Below are 19,125 nucleotides of genomic sequence, written 5' to 3'. Positions count from 1 at the left end.
TGATCACTTTCTTTCCAGGTGCATTACTTTTTCCCATTTGAGCCACAGGGGCACAGAGTGCCTCTAGCGCTCCAAGATAATGGTAAGTATTAAAAATGTTTTTGTTTTTTTTCAAATGCTCTGTTTAAACAATTTTAAAATAACCACAATGCATCATTAATCATTTATGTGCCTTAATTTGATTTTAAAAACAGTCATATGTAACTTGTATAGGCCTTTTTTTATGTTAAGTAAACACAAAATTCTTATCTTTGCGTTCCTTTTGCCAACAAAATTTGTAAAACTATTTGTTACTCTGGTCTAAGGTTCCTGATTTAGGTGGACTGTTGAACTTCATGTTCCTGGACCTTAATGAACATCCCCAGAAGGTGGAAGGTTTGGGGCAGCTGCTATTTGAGATGTGCAAGGGGGTCAGACATATGTTTCACTCATGTGCCAAAAAGGTAATGAACTATGTATTATTAGATGCAATGTATGAATACATTCTGTGCATGCAAGACACAAGCATAAAATAACTGCTATTTAACCATTGTAACATATATTTGTCACACGAAGGTGACATATAACAGGTAGGCCAAAAGAACAATTTTTTCTGTTTAGATAGCATATAAATGTTGCAAACTGGGTGATCATCTTTATTATTTTTTTTTCTTTTTTTTTTTTTTTTTTTATAAATGCACACTTACAACTTAATGCACAAGTACAACTTAAGTGGTGTACACACTATGAGAAAATCTGAAGAAAAATTCTGTACGAAGCACTTTTTTTTCCATTTTTGAATAGTGTGTACACAACTTTCAACATCTGATTCTCACTTTGCAAATTCAATTTGGACAAACTCCAAAAATTTTCTCCTACGTGAACAGAACTTACAATTTTCATTTGATGTGTACTGTTTTCGTCCGATTTTTTTTTTCCATATGAGAGAAATCGGATACAAAAGACTGCTCATGATCAGAAACAATAAACAACGGAAAAAAAAAGCCTTTGTCGTACGGCAGTATTTGTACATTATGTCCTTCTTCGATTCCAACTGGCTATTAAATATAGAAAAACGGATGATCGTTCACCCAGTTTTCTTATACTGTGTACTAGGAATCGACCGATTATTGGTGCAGCCGATGTTCGCTTTTTTAGAAGTATCGGTATCTGTTGAAAAACTGACCGATAATACCGATATTGCTTCAATGGGTTTTACCAAGGTGATGAATGCATCACCCTGGTTCCGTTCTTTAGAGCGGACGGTCAGCTTTATTGTAATAACAACCGATGCGGCTCAGCAGCCGCTCGCTGTTATTATAAGCAGCGACAGGGGACCACCCACCCCACCACCACCTCCTGACGCTCGCTCAGGCTCTCCTGCCCCACTGGGAGGCCCAAGCAACCTGGCCAAAGACCCAAACAAAGTTGATTCTTTGTTCGCGTCTCGGATCTAGTAATCTGGAAGCAATGTCATGACATCACTTTACGGATTACTGGCATCTTAAAGGCACCATTTAAAAAAAAAAGAAAGTATTCAATAATGCAGATCTTGACGTTTTGAATACTTTGAAGTGCAGAGGAGGGGTTTTGGGGGTCTTATAGACCCCCGCCCTCTCCATAAAGAGTACCTGTCATTGATTGTTACTGTCACAAGGGATGTTTACATTCCTTGTGACAGCAATAACAGTGATAAAAATCAAAAAATTTAAATGACAATGTAAAATGTATTTTTTTGTTTTAAATGTACAAAATATTGGCAGGAGAGGTAGCCAAAATATCGGTATCGTATCGGCACCGAAAAAACAATATCGATCAATCCCTACTGTGTACCAGCCATAATATCTTTAATTTTGTAGAGCTTTGTAAGTAAAAAGGATCATGTTGTTTGTTTTTTTTAACTGTAAAACGTATGTATGTTTTCTCTCAGTACAATGGTACACATTTGTCTTTGGGTTTTGTTTTTTTTTGCTGCTTCATGGCTTGTTAATTGTAAAAATTACATGCTTACTTTCATATAGCTTAAATAGTTTCTGTTTGGCAGGTTTTGCAACTGGTTTTACAGAAAGTTGGACCAGTGACAGAAACTGAAGAACAGTTGCCCTGGACTTTAGTAGGCGAGACACTGAAACATTTTGTGGAGTCTGCTACTTCTTACATTAATGGCGAACACATGGAACCACTTTTTAGTAATATTCAGGTATGGTTGTATATGTGAAGACAACAATCTCTTTGTTGTGCTGTTTTTGGGGTGTGGCAGAATAATAGCACCTTCAGGGTTGTCAAAAGCTCCCACTAATTACTTACAAGGAAATCCTTTCAATTATTTAAAATGACTGTTCTCACAGGGTCATTTTGTATATTGACTCATACTCGAAATTAATAAGCAATATACTTAACATTCCGGAGGCCTGTTTGTTGAAATTGCACCTCTTCGCTGTTCCCTGACTCCTACAAGTAGTCCACATTTCCAAGTATGTGAAATACCTGCTCCTCTATTGTATGTTGGGATTTTTCCTGTTAGCTTTTAAGCTACTGTAAGACAAATAAGCCGGTGGGAAAGAACACTGTGTGCTGTGAAGGTATTAATCCCATCTAACCTTTACTTAGTATCTTGGGAGCAGTAAATAGGCAATGTTTCATAAATGGGCATTCGTAAAGTTAAGTATATTATCCATTACAAGCATAACTTTTCATACCATCAGGGTTATGTTAAAGCTGAAGTTTTGGTATGCCAATTTTACATGTAGTAGACAACACTACTACTACAGTGATCTCCACTAGCTTCGGAGCCCCATATCAAGCAGCTGCCCTGCTGTATTGAGAAAACAAAAGGTCGGTTGCACAGCACAAGTGCTATTCAGGGACTACTTTGTATTTTCCTCAGTGCCTACAAAGTGTTCTCTGATCAAGGTAGAGATCATGACGTCCTCACCCTATCCAATCAGAGAATGCTTTGCATTCATTGAGAAAATGCAAAATGTTCCTTGAATGGTGCCTGCACTGAGCCATTCTGCACGGGACCCAGAAGTTAGGGGAAATAATCCATAGTAGCGGTGCCTACTACAGTGATTTCCAGATTCCACGGGGATAAAACGGGTAGGGCACATACGTACTTACTTTGGTCAAAACTGTACCAATGTAACTATTAAAAAATTCACATACCTAGACTTCAGCTTTAAAGACTTCTGATCACTAATTTCCTGCTCTCCTCACATTCAACCCTTTATAAAGAAACCACTAAGTTTGCATTCCAATCAAATGATATCTGTATATAGCCTATCACAATTCACAGTTGAAAGCTTATATGTAAAAATTGTGGCTACAAATGCAACAAGCCATGTCCTCTAATGCAGTGATCGTCAACCCTGTCCTCAGGGCCCACTAACAGGCCAGGTTTGTAAGATAACTGAAATGCATCACAGGTGATATCATTTGCTGCTCAGTGATTGCAGTACTCTAGTCTGCATCTCCCCAAGGCAATACCTAAAACCTGGCCTGTTAGTGGGTCCTGAGGACAGGGTTGATGACCACCGCTCTAATGCACAGCTTTGAGTCAGATATTCATATTTACATGTATGTTACAGTTAAAGGACACAAAATATTGATGCACGCATGGCAGTTAGAAAACTAGCATTTGCAGAATGTGAAGTGGCAGTGGCAGCCCACATGTCTCTGTCAGAAAATAATTCCTTTAAAGCGTTTGTTAACCCAAAAAAATTAAATAAAGATCCTGTTCATTTAAAGCATGTAATACAGCACAGTGCTTGTGTTGTATCATTTGGCCCCTTGTATCACCTAAAAAAACTGGCTGATCCTGCCTGGTTTTGCCCTCCTCCCTGTAAACTAACCACGGTATATAATGGCTGCTGAACCCTGACAACATGGTCAGTTTACATGCCTCCTTCATCTGCAGCCCTGCTCTCTGTCTCCTCTGTCCTCATCCCCCCCCCCTTCTGTCTGTGAGTTCTGTGACCATGACTGCCCCCTCCCCTCCCCTCCCCTTCTCTTCTGCTGCTCAAATTGGGGTACAATTTACATTATCCTCTTGGTTGATGAGTCTAATGTCCCCCCCCGTGACTGTGCTTTATAAAAAAATGCAGCTACATACCTTTTTTACAGAACACAGATTCGTGGTCACATGACCTGCCATCTTTTTCCTCTGTCGCATGACAGATGCAGTCGGCAGGGCCGCCTCTCTCCTCCTCCCCTTCTGAAAGTTCTAGTTCATTTATGAAACAACTAGGCTTGCTTAAATAACATTATTAGAGGAGTATATGTCCAAGAATGTAAAATATGTTTAATGGAAAGAAAATATTTGAAACTGAAATTATGTTTGATATTGAAACCGTGGGGCTGATTTACTAAAGCGAGAGAGTGCAAAATCTGGTACGACTCTGCACAGAGACCAATCCGCTTCCAGGTTTTATCGTCAAAGCCTAACTGAACAAGCTGAAGTTAAAAGCTGATTGGCTACTATGCACAGCTGAACCAGATTCTAAGCGCACCAGTTTTAGTAAATCTCCCCCAATGTGTTTTTGGATATATGGGAGTGACACCGTACAGTAGGGCTATGTAGTTAGCATTTGTTAGAACTGTTTTTGTAGCTAGAAAATTGTTAATTTCCATCAGTTATGGAGCGGAATGAGGAATCATATAATAAACATGTAAAATAAGGTATTCAAATGGGCTGTTTGTACAAATTTATAAAACGCATGAGTTTGATTCAGTTTCAACTGTGACATGACAAGCTGTCTGTGTGATTGGATTATTATTGTATAACTCTCAATTGGGGTTATTTTTATGTTCATTGTGTTCTTTTTCTTTTTAAAACTAAGGTAATTTTGAATAGGAATTGTAAGTGGCTTGGGCACAGAGGAAAAGGAACCTGGGGAGGGAAGTTGGGGTAGACCTAATTATAAAAAAAAAAAAAAAAAAAATATGTAAATTCACAAATGTTTTTCTTGATTTGTTTGTCATTTTTTTTTAGCAATCTCTGCTGGAGCTTTCAGGTAAAACAGATGCTAATCAGGGTACACAATGCTCAGATCAGATAGAAAGATTACTAGAAGCTTATTCTATCCTAGTGGAGTATGGTCAAGGGTCAAAGATTCCTCATCCAGAACAGGTGTCTAAGGTAAGTTAATTTGTCTCATTCTAACCGTTACCCTTCTCAAAACATCACAAAATCTCTTTTAATCTCTTTTTGTTTTTTCCTAGACATTGACAAAATTGTTACAAGTTCCCAACACTTCATCATCTTGTTGTCACAGACTTCTCAGTATTGTCTCTACCTTACTTCTCAATGAGAATGCATCTTTGCCAGTGTCAGAGATTAAAGAGACAGTAAATAAGGTAATTTATATTCTGCATTCAAGATGTGTTTACTCTCCATGGCACACGTGAAAAATGATGAATACATTAAAGATGAAACTCATAGAAAGTGAATGAGCAGCTTTCAATGGTTAAGCAGGTATCAGACTGTTGTAAAATATTTTTCTCTATGCTAGGAACAGCTTGCACAGATATCCTGAAAGCCCTCGGGAGTTTCACACTACAGACAATGGTGCAGCTGTTTTAGGGCGGATTTCAGGCACTATTTCTAACGCTTATAGCGCCTGCAAAATGCCCTTGGTGTGAAAGGGGTCTTAATGTAGCCAGGTGTAATTAAACTAATTTTATTAGCTATGTTAAGTGATATTATTGCATTGTGGTGTGACATAATGTAAATGAACTGTTTCAAATGTAATTTAAAACTAGGATTCAGTCTGTCTGATGTTAGCACTTTTCATGGCCAGGTTTTATTACCTGAGTGCGGTGGAACTGATAAAAGGCATAGCTGAATGTAGTTTGCGTGTTGCTTTTTTCTAATCTTTGCATTTTGATTGAAAGAATGGGACTGAATGGTTGACAAAAATTACCAGATTTTTTTAGTAGTAATATTTTGTAAAGGTCGTTTGTGTACATGTTAAACAAATGCACGTTTTTTGTAAGGTTTTTGAGAGTGGATTTTCAAGAAGATCACTGATGGACTTCTCAGAAGGGCTATTCAAAATGGAGAAGTTTGAGCAGGCAAGTACCTAATTGCTTTAGAAAATAGGCATTATCACTCTGCACTATTTTTGTATTAGTTATGAAAGTAAATAGTAAAGTATAAAATGTAAATCTCTGTAAGTGATGCCACCAGCTATGGAAAAGTTTCAGCAGTTCACCTAATCCACCCTCTTCTGTCTGCTTTTCATCCCCACAGCAAAGAGATCCTGTAAGTTTAAAGGATCCTCCTCCCGGCCCATTTTTTTTTTTTTTGACAGGTACCCGTTCCCCCACTTCTAGTCAGATTGCCGTGACAATCCAAGCAGGAGTTCACCCCCCTCCTTTCCCCCACAGCCTTCTGGGATCCCAGGTCCCAGAAGACTGCAGGACCATTCACAAAGCGCAGAATGGCCTGCGTATGTGCAGTGGGAAGCCGGCTGTCAAACGGCAAGGCTTTACTGATGGTTTCCCTTAGTCAAAATGCTGGTTACCTGCACCCTTAGCCGATTGAGGAATCCTCTCGGGCGAGGGGACAGCTCTGGATTCTGGGACAGGTAAGTGTCCTTATATGAAAAGTCAGCAGCTACAGTATTTGTAACTGTTGATGTGTTTTTTTTTTTGGGGGGGGGGGGGGGGGAGAGACTGGAGCTTCTCTTGAATCTAAAAGGAAAAAAATTAATTCAAATTTTTATGTTAAGAAAAAGCCTAAAACAATTCAATGTGGTCCTGTCCTATTATTAACTTGTTAGCATTGCAAAGATCTTCCTGAATGAATGCAGTTATTCTAAGTCCACGTTTCTGTTAAATTTAAACATCTCATCATATATTAATTACATTTTATTTTATTTTTCAGCATTTTCTTCCAAGCTTCCTGCAGTATACCCTGCTGTGTTTTACAGACAAGAACCCCTCCGCTAGGAGCGAGGCCCTGGCAATTTTAACTAAGCTCATTTTGGAAAAAGCTGAACCCCCAACAGTTGGTTCTATGGCATTTGAAAAATATCCCCTTGTATTTGTGGAAAAATCTAACTGGTAAAATAATTTGTTGAAATTGCTAAAAATGTAATGAAGGGAAACCTTTTCTTTATTTTCCTCCTGCAATAAGAAATCACATTGCCCTTAAAAAGAATATATTTCACCACCAGGGTTTTTTTAACCACTTCAGACTCATGCTATAGCTGAAAGACCGCTACAGCGCAGCTCTCTGATTTTGGGAGGGTGTTTATGGACATCCTCTCAGAACAGTGCCCCATGGGGCATTTTATAAGATCACTGTGTCCTTCAGACAAAGATCACAATAAAGGGCCAATCACAGCAGCCCCTTAACACATGATAAGCTGTGTCCAATCACAGCTGATCACATGTAAACAAACTTGTCAGTTATCAGCATTCCCTTCCTCATGCACTGTCGCAGTGCGAGAAGAATAGAGCCAGTAACATGCAAGTCTGACAGGAGACATTTACACAGCTAATCGGGGCATTGATTATCAGTGCAGCCCCATCAGTGGCAATCATGCCTATCAGTGCAGCCTCATCAGCGCCCATCAGTGAAGGAGAAAAATTACTTATTTGCAAAATGTTGTAACAGAAACTAAAAAAACTTGTTTTGTATTTGTTTAGGAAAAAAAAAAAATCCCAGAGGTGATTAAATACCGCCAAAAGAAAGCTCTGTTTCTCAAAAAAAATTCATATGGGCTATACAGTGTTGCATGACGGCGCAATTGTCCTTCAAAGTGTGAAAGCACTGAGAGCTTAAAATTGGCTTGTGCAGGCAGGGGGTGAAAGTTTATTGAAGTGGTTAACGCTATTTTATTTTATAGTGCACACATTTTTCTGATATGTGAGAGATTATTTAGTCCAGTTAATATGACTGGGGCCAAATGAAAATACAAGTAGTACTTAAAGTGTTACTAAACCCACAACAGTAAAATCAGTCTGTATATGCAGTAAAGCATACTGGTTATACTCCCTGTTGAACCTAAGGGGTTAATCATCTGCATTGTGTAAAAAGCCTGTTCAAGCCTGTTTTTTCTAATCCTCCTTCCACTGTCCCCTATGGAGTCAGGCTGCACATGCTAAGTTCAGTGTGTATTGCTAGAGAGAGTTTTTTTTTTCTTGGGAGGATGCATGTGATCAGCACACGGCCAACTGGCACTGTCCAGACAGAGGGTCAGGAGTTCTGGCTGCAGCCTTATAGGACAGTCAGAAATCTCCTCCTACAAGCTTTAACCGGTGCTTGGCTGGACACTGATAGAAGTCACAAGACTGTTATATACTGCTGATGAGAAAATGTATTTAGCAGTTTATATTTACTAACATAATTACATTTCCGTGTTCTGTGGGAGACCAGATATAGTGAATGCAGGCTCCTGGGTTTAGTAACACTTTAATAATTTCTCGTGTGATAATGTTAACTGTTCTTATGTGCCATGTCTTGTTTTTTTTTCTTAGTTCAAAGTTGAAAGGTGGTCAGAGTAGGGGATCTGCAGTGCTGGACTACATACTGTCTCTGATTCATCTGTCACCTGACCTGGATGCCTGTGAAGTGTCACACTGTTGGGCTGCACTTACTGTTCTGCCTCATTTGAGGTAATTATACATATAGATTATGAGCAGTCTGAAGTTATTAAATTTTTTAGCATTGCATATTCTTAGAAGGTTGTAATAAGGCTTTATGATCTGTGTAATTTGTGTGTCTGATACAAACATTGGTTGAAAGGATTTTTAGAGATTTCCTGTGGGGAAGATATAATGGGCATTTTCAGCCACTAGAAATACTTGTTATATCTCACACAAATTGTGCCAGCAGATTGAAGTATGTGCCATTTATTGCCTTTTCAGTGGTAGGCACAGCGGGTACTGCTAATACCTGATTTGACATCCTGATTAGAGGTCGACCGATATGGGTTTTTCTCTGGCCGATGCCGATATTTAGAAATCGGGGCGGCCGATGGCCGATATATGATGCCGATTTTTGTGGCCGATTTTTTTTTATTTTTCCTTCATTAAATCTAACAGTTTAGGCGGCTGTGGAGGAGGTGGGGATACAGAGAGGCGGCTGTGGAGGTGGGGGGGTACAGAGAGGCTGCTGTGGAGGTGGGGGGGTACAGAGAGGCTGCTGTGGAGGAGGGGGGGTACAGAGAGGCGACTGTGGAGGAGGGGGGGTACAGAGAGGCGACTGTGGAGGAGGGGAGGTACAGAGAGGCGACTGTGGAGGAGGGGGTACAGAGAGGCGACTGTGGAGGAGGGGGGGGTACAGAGGCGACTGTGGAGGAGGGGGGGTACAGAGAGGCGACTGTGGAGGAGGGGGGGTACAGAGAGGCGACTGTGGAGGGAGGGTACAGAGAGGCGACTGTGGAGGGGGGGTACAGAGAGGCGACTGTGGAGGAGGGGGGGTACAGAGAGGCGACTGTGGAGGAGGGGGGGTACAGAGAGGCGACTGTGGAGGAGGGGGGGTACAGAGAGGCGACTGTGGAGGAGGGGGGTACAGAGAGGCGACTGTGGAGGAGGGGGGTACAGAGAGGCGACTGTGGAGGAGGGGGGGTACAGAGAGGCGACTGTGGAGGAGGGGGGGTACAGAGAGGCGACTGTGGAGGGGGGGTACAGAGAGGCGACTGTGGAGGGGGGGTACAGAGAGGCGACTGTGGAGGGGGGGTACAGAGAGGCGACTGTGGAGGGGGGGTACAGAGAGGCGACTGTGGAGGGGGGGTACAGAGAGGCGACTGTGGAGGGGGGGTACAGAGAGGCGACTGTGGAGGGGGGTACAGAGAGGCGACTGTGGAGGGGGGTACAGAGAGGCGACTGTGGAGGGGGGGTACTGAGAGGCGACTGTGGAGGGGGGGTACAGAGAGGCGACTGTGGAGGAGGGGGGGTACAGAGAGGCGACTGTGGAGGAGGGGGGTACAGAGAGGCGACTGTGGAGGAGGGGGGTACAGAGGCGACTGTGGAGGAGGGGGGTACAGAGGCGACTGTGGAGGAGGGGGGGTACAGAGAGGCGACTGTGGAGGAGGGGGGGTACAGAGAGGCGACTGTGGAGGGGGGTACAGAGAGGCGACTGTGGAGGGGGGTACAGAGAGGCGACTGTGGAGGGGGGGTACAGAGAGGCGACTGTGGAGGGGGGTACAGAGAGGCGACTGTGGAGGGGGGGTACTGAGAGGCGACTGTGGAGGGGGGGTACAGAGAGGCGACTGTGGAGGGGGGTACTGAGAGGCGACTGTGGAGGGGGGGTACAGAGAGGCGACTGTGGAGGGGGGGTACAGAGAGGCGACTGTGGAGGGGGGGTACAGAAAGGTGACTGTGGAGGGGGGGTACAGAAAGGTGACTGTGGAGGGGGGGTACAGAAAGGTGACTGTGGAGGGGGGGTACAGAAAGGTGACTGTGGAGGGGGGGGTACAGAAAGGTGACTGTGGAGGGGGGGGTACAGAAAGGTGACTGTGGAGGGGGGTACTGAGAGGTGAATGTAGAGGGGTGGTATATAGAGGTGACTGTGGAGGAGGATCATCCATTTTCTAAATGGCAGGTTTCACTTTAAAAGGATATTAATTTATACAGTAGCATACTCCATTTTTTTGACTCGCCGTGCATACAAGCTGGCATCTATCTGTATGCACGTGACCCAATAGCATGCACCTAGCCCTGCTGAGCTGACCAGCCAATCACAGTGAGATAGAAACAGGCTCCGCCTCCGCAGGGAAGGAAGAGGATCTTAGCTAGTGCTGGCTACGATCTCTTGCGGAGGCTTGTGATATGTTAATGATGTTCCTCTGCTACTGCCTGGGGAAGGGAGGGGCGGGGCAGTGCAGTGCCAGTGAAACTTTCTCCTTCCACCCTATAGTGGCCAGCCGCACGGGTGAAGGATGGAGGATCAATTGTACATGCTGCTGCAGCGGGGACACAGGTCTGTACTGCAGGCGGCCGGGTATAGTGTTACCCGCAAATCGGCGTGGTATGCACAATAATCGGCCGATGCCGATTTCTTAAAAACGGCCAAATATCGGCCGATATATCGGCCGACCGATATATCGGTCGACCTCTAATCCTGATTTGAATGATAATGTGATCAAAGATGGACAGTTGTTGCAATACCTATTTTCTTAGCTTTCATTAGTTCAGCCATAGATGAACATAGAAAAGTAAAGTTAGCTCTATATGTTGTGAAGGAAAAAAAAACACAGGAAGAGAGCTTCATCACGGTTTAATTCACCCCCACCAAAAGCTTGCAATACCTGTTGCATCACTTGCTTTTATAAAGGTGTGGTCATTAGATAATAACTAGGTGGTGTTTGGACTACCCAATGCCAGGTCTCGGGAGAAACTGTTGGACTGTTTTGTTAGATAATTGCCTTCTCTCCCTCTTTCTGATATAATAAAGTGATCTGCTTTATCTGCTGTTAAACACTTTCCGACCGTCTCCTGTGCATATACGTCGGCACTTTCAAGAGGGATTTCTCGGTAACGGCAGCAGCTGTTGCCACACCCGAGATATACATCTTTTCAGGAGCCGGTCGTGTTTACGATAATGGTGAGCTCTGCAGCGGATTCGCCCCCCCCCCCCCCCCCCCCGCCGCCGCTCACCTGCGTCCTCCGCTCTTACCGAAGCCGTCGGCAGCAGCGGAGGCAATCGGGTCCTCTCGGTGCCTGGGTATGGAGACGAGTAAGGCTAAATGGCCCCCACCCGTCTCCATACCGTAGCCGGGCAGAAGCGATGTCAAAACATCACTTTCGCCCATAGATCTTAAAGACACATTTTTTTTTTCAATATCATTTTTTCAAATGACAATTTTTTTTTATTTTTTTTTTATTGCATTTTAGTCCAAATATGAGATCTGAGGACTTTTTGACCCCAGATCTCATATTTAAGAGGATCTGCCAGACAAGTGAGGGGAAGATGGCCCCCACCGGTCTCCATACCATTGCTGGGCGGAACCAACATAAAAACGCCACTTCTGCCCATAGCTCTAAAAGGGCCTTTTTTTTTTATTGCGTTTTAGTGTAAATATCTTTTTGACCCCAGATCTCATATTTAAGAGGACCTGTCGTGCTTTTTTCTTTTACAAGGGATGTTTACATTCCTTGTAATAGGAATAAAAGTGATCCAGTTTTTTAAAAAAAATGGTGCAAAAAATTAATTAAAATAAATAAGAAAAACATTTTATATATATATATATATATATATATATATATATATATATATATATATATATATATATATATATATATATATATATATATATATATATATATATATATATATATAATTTTTTTTTTTAAAGCGATCTGTCCCGATGAGCTCGCATATGAAAACAGTGGTCAAACCACACATGTGAGGTATCGGTAGAGCGAAAGTAATAATTCTACCTGTAGAATTTTAAAATGTTGCCTATGGAGATTTTTGAGGGTAAACGTTTGATGCCATTCCACAAGCGGGTGCAATTTTGAAGCGTGACCTGTTGGGTATCAATTTACTTGGCGTAACATTAACTTTCACAATATAAGAAAAATTGGACTAACTTTGCTGTTGTCTTATTTTTTTTTATTCAAAAAAGTGCTCTTGTAAGAACACTGCGCAAATATGTTGAGAAAAAGTATTGCAATGACTGCCGTTTTATTCTCTAGGGTGTTAGAAAAAACCCAATATATAACGTTTGGGGGTTCTAAGTCATTTTCTAGCAAAAAAAAACTGTTTTAAACATGTAAACACCTAAATTCCAAAACGAGGCTGGTCCTTAAGTGGTTAATAAAGACGTGTTTGTTGGAGACACAGGCAAGCCTATGATTTTTTTTTTTTTTTTTTGGCAGTAGAAACATTGTATAGTAATTGGTTTTTTGAAATGTCCCAAAGCATACAATATATAGTTTTCACGGATTGAAGGGTTGGAGCAATCAGACATGCTGGAAAGCATGTCTGATTTTTAAAGTTTATTTTAGCTTTTTTTTTTTTCTCTATTTTTTACCTGGTGATCCAGCCAGTAACACACTTCTTGTTTTATTGCTCATTTGCATGTGAACTTGGGAGCAGTAAAACCCTGTAGAGCCTCACTTTTACAGCGGCCAGGGGTGTACACACGTGACAGCCGCTTTGATTTGCAGTCTATGCAGAAAATATTGCCCCTAGCGCTTTGGTGATTGTTGCACCTTCTGAACATGACCCATTCAAGTGAAGGCCGCTCTGCAAGCAACTTTAAGCATGTACAATACACATGGTTGTGGGGTGCTAGTACAACATTCAACAGGTTAAAGCAGGCAGTGAGGAGGTGATAAAATCACCTGTCAAATGCTTTCTGAAGAGCGATCTGAATGCGGATCACTCCTCGGAGATCAAAACACATTTGCACAAGCCCTTAGATTGTCTGAATTCTGGATGGAGAAGCAACTGAGATAACTTTTAAACAGCAACATTGTCGATTTGGAGAGAAGGTGGTGTTAGATGCACTAGCAGATTTAGATGAACTTGACTAAAAAATTAAAGCTGAACTCCAGCTAATCTTTTTTCAGCAGTTACAGCAGCAGTTTTTTTTTCCTGTTGGTATAAAGGTTTTACATAATTGAATAAAAACTGACCACGTTGCTTTGCCTTAAGAGGGCATGGAATTTAAAAACCAACACAAACCTGATGATTTTTCAAGTACACTGGGGTGTTTGAAACTTGAGGCATTCTGATATACAGATAACACCTTTGTTTGACAAAGCTATTGGCTGGCCAGCCTCCTTGTGCCTAGCTTTGCCTGTCATGTTTAAGGATCCATAGCTATGCATAGTAGGTGGGCCAGGCTTTGACTTCATGAAATAAAGTTGGTATGTGCATACCTGAGAGCTACAGATTTCACCTGTGAATATTTAATTTTAAAGTTTTTTTTTAATCGTACCCTATTATTTACTTTACTTATTTTTTATTTCTTGTGGACAGAATGGAAAATTTGCGGATTGTAATGTAGATTATACCCGTATTGTATGTACAATCATTAACTTTTAATTTTCTGTTTCAGACCTATGGATAAAGAGAGAATCATGCCAATTTTATCAGACATTATAGGAAGCATTTTTTCTTTTATAAATCAAATACAGCTTACACGGGGTAAGTTATGAAAGATGAAAAACATTTTGATAGTTTGGATGAGCAGAACTTTGAAGACCGTTTACATCTGTGTGCTCATTATATAAACGGTGAAAGCAGCAAATTGTAGTAACTCTTAGCTGAATCTCTTTACTGAAGTCATACTAGTACAAGGTTATGATTGTTTGCTCTGGCAACTTAGTTTTCACCAATTCTTTTACTGTTTTATTGAATAACCTATTGGTCTTTTTCTGTACTTAAATCATATGTCAAGGTAAAATAAAGAAACACATATGTAGTACTTCTCTGCTATACCCTACAAGTACAGAAAAATACCTGTTGATCTGCTAGAAATGTGCTCAGCTCTAAGAGTAATATTAAAGGATTTTTAAAGAATAACAAACATGTTATACCTACATGCTTTGTGCAGTGGTTTTGCACAGAGCAGTCCCAATCCTCCTCCTCTGGGGTCCCCCACCAGTGTTTCTGGCTCCTCTTGCATTTAAATGCCTCCTTAGCAAGCCACTATGTCTATTGACGCACATAGTTCAGCTCAGCCCCATCCCCCACTCCCTCGTCACTGGATTTGATTGACAGCAGCAGGAGCCTATGTCTGAGCGCTGGATCAAGTATGGGTTTAGGTAAGTATTTAGGAGGACACGTGGGGGAGCTGCACCCAAAAGGTTTTTTTTTTTTACCTTAATGCAGAGAGCTAAGGTAAAATAAATAAATAAACATTTAGCCTTTAGAACCACTTTAATTTCCTGTTGTAAGCTGAGAGGACACATCGTTGACTGAGTGGTCAATCAGCCGGCTTGTTGTCTTTTGATAAACTACTCAACCACTCTTAGGGGTGGATTTACTAAAGACAAATAGACTGTGGCTTTTGCAAGTGCAGTTGCACTCATTTTCCCCAGAGCTTAGTAAATATGGGAAAGCTCTTTGGCTTTCCAATATCCAATCGTGTGCAAGCAAAACTGTTTTTTTTTTTTGTTTTTTTTCTTGCTTGCACCTGATTGGGTATTCTTTACAAATTGATGCTTTAGCACACTTACTAAGGAAAATGAGTACAACTGCACCTAGAAAGTGCACCATTTATTTGCCCTTAGTAAATCAACCCCTTAGTGTTTTCTTGTTCACAGAATATATACTTTACTTACATTAGTAGTCCAAGAGAAGAACAGGGAGAGCTAATAGTCTTTTAAATTAACACAGGCATTGAGTACCGGACATAGGATAGCTCGGAATTTCTGCCAAGATCAACTGTTTTTTTCTTTTCTTTTTAAATATATATAACAAAACATTTTCAGTTATGTATTTAACAAAAAAAGCAAATAAGAGAAGTTCATTTTTATGTTTTGCATACATTTTGTTCTTAGTGGAGATGAAAATATAAATTCTTTACCGAGTATCAAAATGCACATTGGATTGCAGTGCCGGTAAATATGGCACAATCTTGGGAAAACTCAGGAGTCAGTGACTTAATCCTTTTATTTATAGACTAGAATTATTTTATATGGACTTTATGATTCCTTTGCACATCAACAGTCTTTCTTATTTTTTAGGAGTCTTGTGGATAGCTTGCCAGGCAGTGAGTACTCTTCTCAGTCTGGATGATTCTGCTGAAATTCTTCATGTGCTTCCAATGGAAAACATAAAAGACCTTCTGCTGTAAGTTACATGCATATTCTGCAAACACAACCAGCCTTCTGGTCCTGGGGGAATTTGTGCTTTACTGAGCTGATCTTTTATCACATATACTTGTAAGGGGTAGGAAAAGTATGTAATTTTTTTCTCTGTCCACATGGGATTGTTAAAATCTGATCTGGACTAAGACATTTCTGATATGAATACTGTAACAGCAGTGCTGAAGTGCAGCCACTTTGTAATGCCTGCAGGTACCCGTGGAAGTCCTAAAATTAAAATCCCCCTTGGATCCTATTCTCAGGCTGTACACAAGGCCCTAACTTCTACCCAAGTTGCAATTAACCCTGCCCTGTGCCTGGGCTAAGCCATGCTCCTGTCATTCAACTGTGAGGCTTATACATGATTTGGTTAGAAGTCAGGGCCTAGGACCCAAGAGGCTTCATTGGCAGGCAATGATCTATTTAATGGTTGTTATGGACAATACATATAGTTTTTGGGCACATGTTATTAGATACGCTTGCTAACATTCACTGATATGAAATGGAGGGATGGGAATATCTTTATAATATTCTGATTAGGCAGTGGTAAAATAATGCACAACATACTTGTATTGAGAAAAGCCCAATAAATATCCCATAGAATAAATATCCCATAGAGAAAATGTTATTTGACTGCTATTTACTATATCATAGATGCCAATCAGTGATGTTTCGATCTGTTATGTAGCTTTGGTAATGAAATGTTGATGTCTGATCTTTTGTTTTACTTTGTATTTTTTCAGCTTATTCCCTGATGATCCAAGTGCCTTGCTCTTGGCAGATCTTTATTTCACTAGATTAGTGTTCTGTGGTTGCCAACAGCAGCTTTCACAGGATATCCAAATGGAGATATTTTCAAAGTTGCAGTATAATATATCGGGCAACTTGTCAAAGGTATATCCTTGCGAAATAAATGCAAAGCTTTTTGAGATATTGATCCTGCCCTGTCATCCTTTTCAGATTTATTTGTTTATATGTATGATGCTTACCAGTTTAATGCCACCATAACTCGTTATTCTTTACATATTAAAGGAAAAACAATTCTATATTAACTTGCAAAGCCAGCATAGTGACCATTTAACATCTTTATCTTATATTCTCTCATTCCAGAGTTCACATTCTAAAAAAAAAATGTTGTTCGTATGTATTTGGGGGTCAGTTCTTCCTATATATTACACAACAGCTGCTAGCATGCTAGTCTAATGTGCTTAACAGTAGAAATTCTTACCCTTTTGGTAACGGGTGGGGTTGGTGGGCTGTGGCTAGTAGTTTCCAAGGGAATGAATTGTGGTTTTGTGCATATTTTATTTCTGTATTATTATGGTCAGGTCACTACTAAAAGCATTTTTAAAATTCTCTTTTAACCAAGTAAATATGAAAGATTGCATGTTAATTTCATGTAGGCTTCTACCCAGCCAGCGTATGCAGCTATAATGCTGCCTTTACTATTCAGTCATTTCATCTTTTGGCTGCTGAAAGAAACCCATTGTTTAAAGCATTCAATGAGTCCTCACCAATGTGATCCGTCCTTTACTGGAGGAAACATTGGGAGGTGTTAATCAGACAAAGGGAGCTGTACAGCATGCAGCTTTGTTGTGTTAATCCATAGTATGTTTGGAATCGTGTATTACATTTTTTAAATCTGTAAATGAAAAGATGTTATGTATATAAATGTATAGTATTTGAGCTGTGAATTATTGCATATAAAGAAGATTTATCTCTCTATATGGAGCCCCAGTGTGTGACGTTTCGGCCTCCTTTTCATATTTTTTATTTCTCCTTTTCTCCTGTTTAAATACCCAGTAGTTTAAGGGATCTATGGATCAAGCCGAAAAAATAAAACAAGCAAGTGAATGAGTGAGAGCACTTGCACTCCTGCTTGTGTACGGCTCGGTTGGCTCCCTTGAAGACGGTGGGGTTTTCTAAAACTGGAGAGTGCAAAATCTGGTGCAGCTCTGCAAAGAAAACCAATGACTTCCAGTGTTTTTTTTTTTTTTTGTCAAAGCTTTATTGAACAAGGTGAAGTTAGAAGCTGGCTACCATGCACAGTTGCACTAGATCAACGCCATTGTGTCAGAAAGGAGACAACTTCTACTGTCTCTTCTTTCTCACATTCCCAACAGGTCACAGCTAAAGGTCATTAAAACATGTCCCTTAGTGTGTGTAATTTTTTTTTTATTTTTTTTAGGTGCGACTTCTTACTATAAGGATACTAAATCACTTTTCTGCCCAACCAAATATATGTCTGGAGGTAAGCATTCACATAAGTGGACTGTCAAATAGAATGAATATAAAGTAAAGTCTAACCAAACCGTTTTTCTCTAGGAGTCCAAAGAAGGAGAAAACCTTCATGTGTTTTCTATTCTACTGCAAGCTGAGCTTGTCCCAGCCACTGTCCATGAATACCGGGATAAACTTATTCATCTTCGAAAACTGAGGCATGATCTTGTGCACTCAGTTGCAAAGGAAGACTTCAAGGAGGTTGGTGTAGAATTGATATTTTTATCATATGACCTGTGGAGTACACATTATGTCATATACATGAGAAATGGGTAAAAAAACAAGTGTAAATCGATGTAATCCTATACTAGTTAACCTACCAAGCTGACATTTAATGTGGATCTGAAGCTTTGTTAACCACTTTCAGACCGGACCATTTTGCTGGTAGATGACCAGAGGTCTTTTTACACTTTGGCACTGCGCTGCTTTAACTGGTAATTGCGCGGTCATGCAATGTTGTACCCAAACAAAATTTGCGTCCTTTTCTTCCCACAAATAGAGCTTTCTTTTGATGGTATTTGATTGCCTCTGCGATTTTTATTTTTTGCGATATAAACGTAAAAAGACCGCAAATTTTGAAAAAAAATGATATTTTCTACTTTTTGTTATTAGAAAAATCCAATAAACTCAATTTTAGTCATACATTTAGGCCAAAATGTATTCAGCCACATGTCTTTGGTAAAAAAAAAGTCAATAATTGTATATTTATTGGTTTGCGCAAAAGTTGTCACATCTACAAACTAAGGTACGTTTTCTGGAATTTACGCAGCTTTTAGTTTACGACTGCCTATCTCATTTCTTGAGGTGCTAAAATGGCAGGGCAGTACAAAACCCCCCCAAATGACCCCATTTTGGAAAGTAGACCCCCTAAGGAAATTGATAAGAGGCATGTTGAGCCCATTGAATATTTTATTTTTTTGCCTCAAGCGATTGAATAATGACAAAAAAAAAAAATTTTTTTTTTTTTTTACACAAAGTTGTCACTAAATGATATATTGCTCACACATGCTATGGGCGTATGTGAAATGACACCCCAAAATAAATTCTGCTGCTTCTCCTGAGTACGGGGATACCACATATGTGGGACTTTTTGGG

At 40.5% G+C, this 19,125-nt stretch overlaps 1 protein-coding gene across 1 annotated transcript in view; it reads left to right on the top strand.

Moving 5' to 3' along the window:
- Window positions 1-19,125, top strand: part of UTP20 (UTP20 small subunit processome component) — a 134,727-nt gene that overhangs the window by 17,638 nt on the left and 97,964 nt on the right. Inside the window, exons 7-18 of the mRNA XM_077472259.1 lie at window positions 306-443; window positions 2,024-2,179; window positions 4,970-5,116; window positions 5,200-5,334; window positions 5,974-6,051; window positions 6,866-7,044; window positions 8,464-8,601; window positions 13,998-14,086; window positions 15,631-15,736; window positions 16,494-16,644; window positions 17,939-18,001; window positions 18,076-18,231. Coding sequence (XP_077328385.1) covers window positions 306-443; window positions 2,024-2,179; window positions 4,970-5,116; window positions 5,200-5,334; window positions 5,974-6,051; window positions 6,866-7,044; window positions 8,464-8,601; window positions 13,998-14,086; window positions 15,631-15,736; window positions 16,494-16,644; window positions 17,939-18,001; window positions 18,076-18,231 — 1,536 coding nt within the window. The remainder of the gene's footprint in view (window positions 1-305; window positions 444-2,023; window positions 2,180-4,969; window positions 5,117-5,199; window positions 5,335-5,973; window positions 6,052-6,865; window positions 7,045-8,463; window positions 8,602-13,997; window positions 14,087-15,630; window positions 15,737-16,493; window positions 16,645-17,938; window positions 18,002-18,075; window positions 18,232-19,125) is intronic.

This window comes from Lithobates pipiens, unplaced genomic scaffold (genome assembly GCF_037356315.1).
Source record: "Lithobates pipiens isolate NorthernLeopardFrog02 unplaced genomic scaffold, aLitPip1_a1.2 Scaffold_8, whole genome shotgun sequence".
Taxonomy (NCBI): Eukaryota; Metazoa; Chordata; class Amphibia; order Anura; family Ranidae; genus Lithobates; species Lithobates pipiens.
The sequence above is the reverse complement of the archived record's forward strand: the minus strand, read 5'-3'. Positions and strand labels throughout refer to the sequence as shown.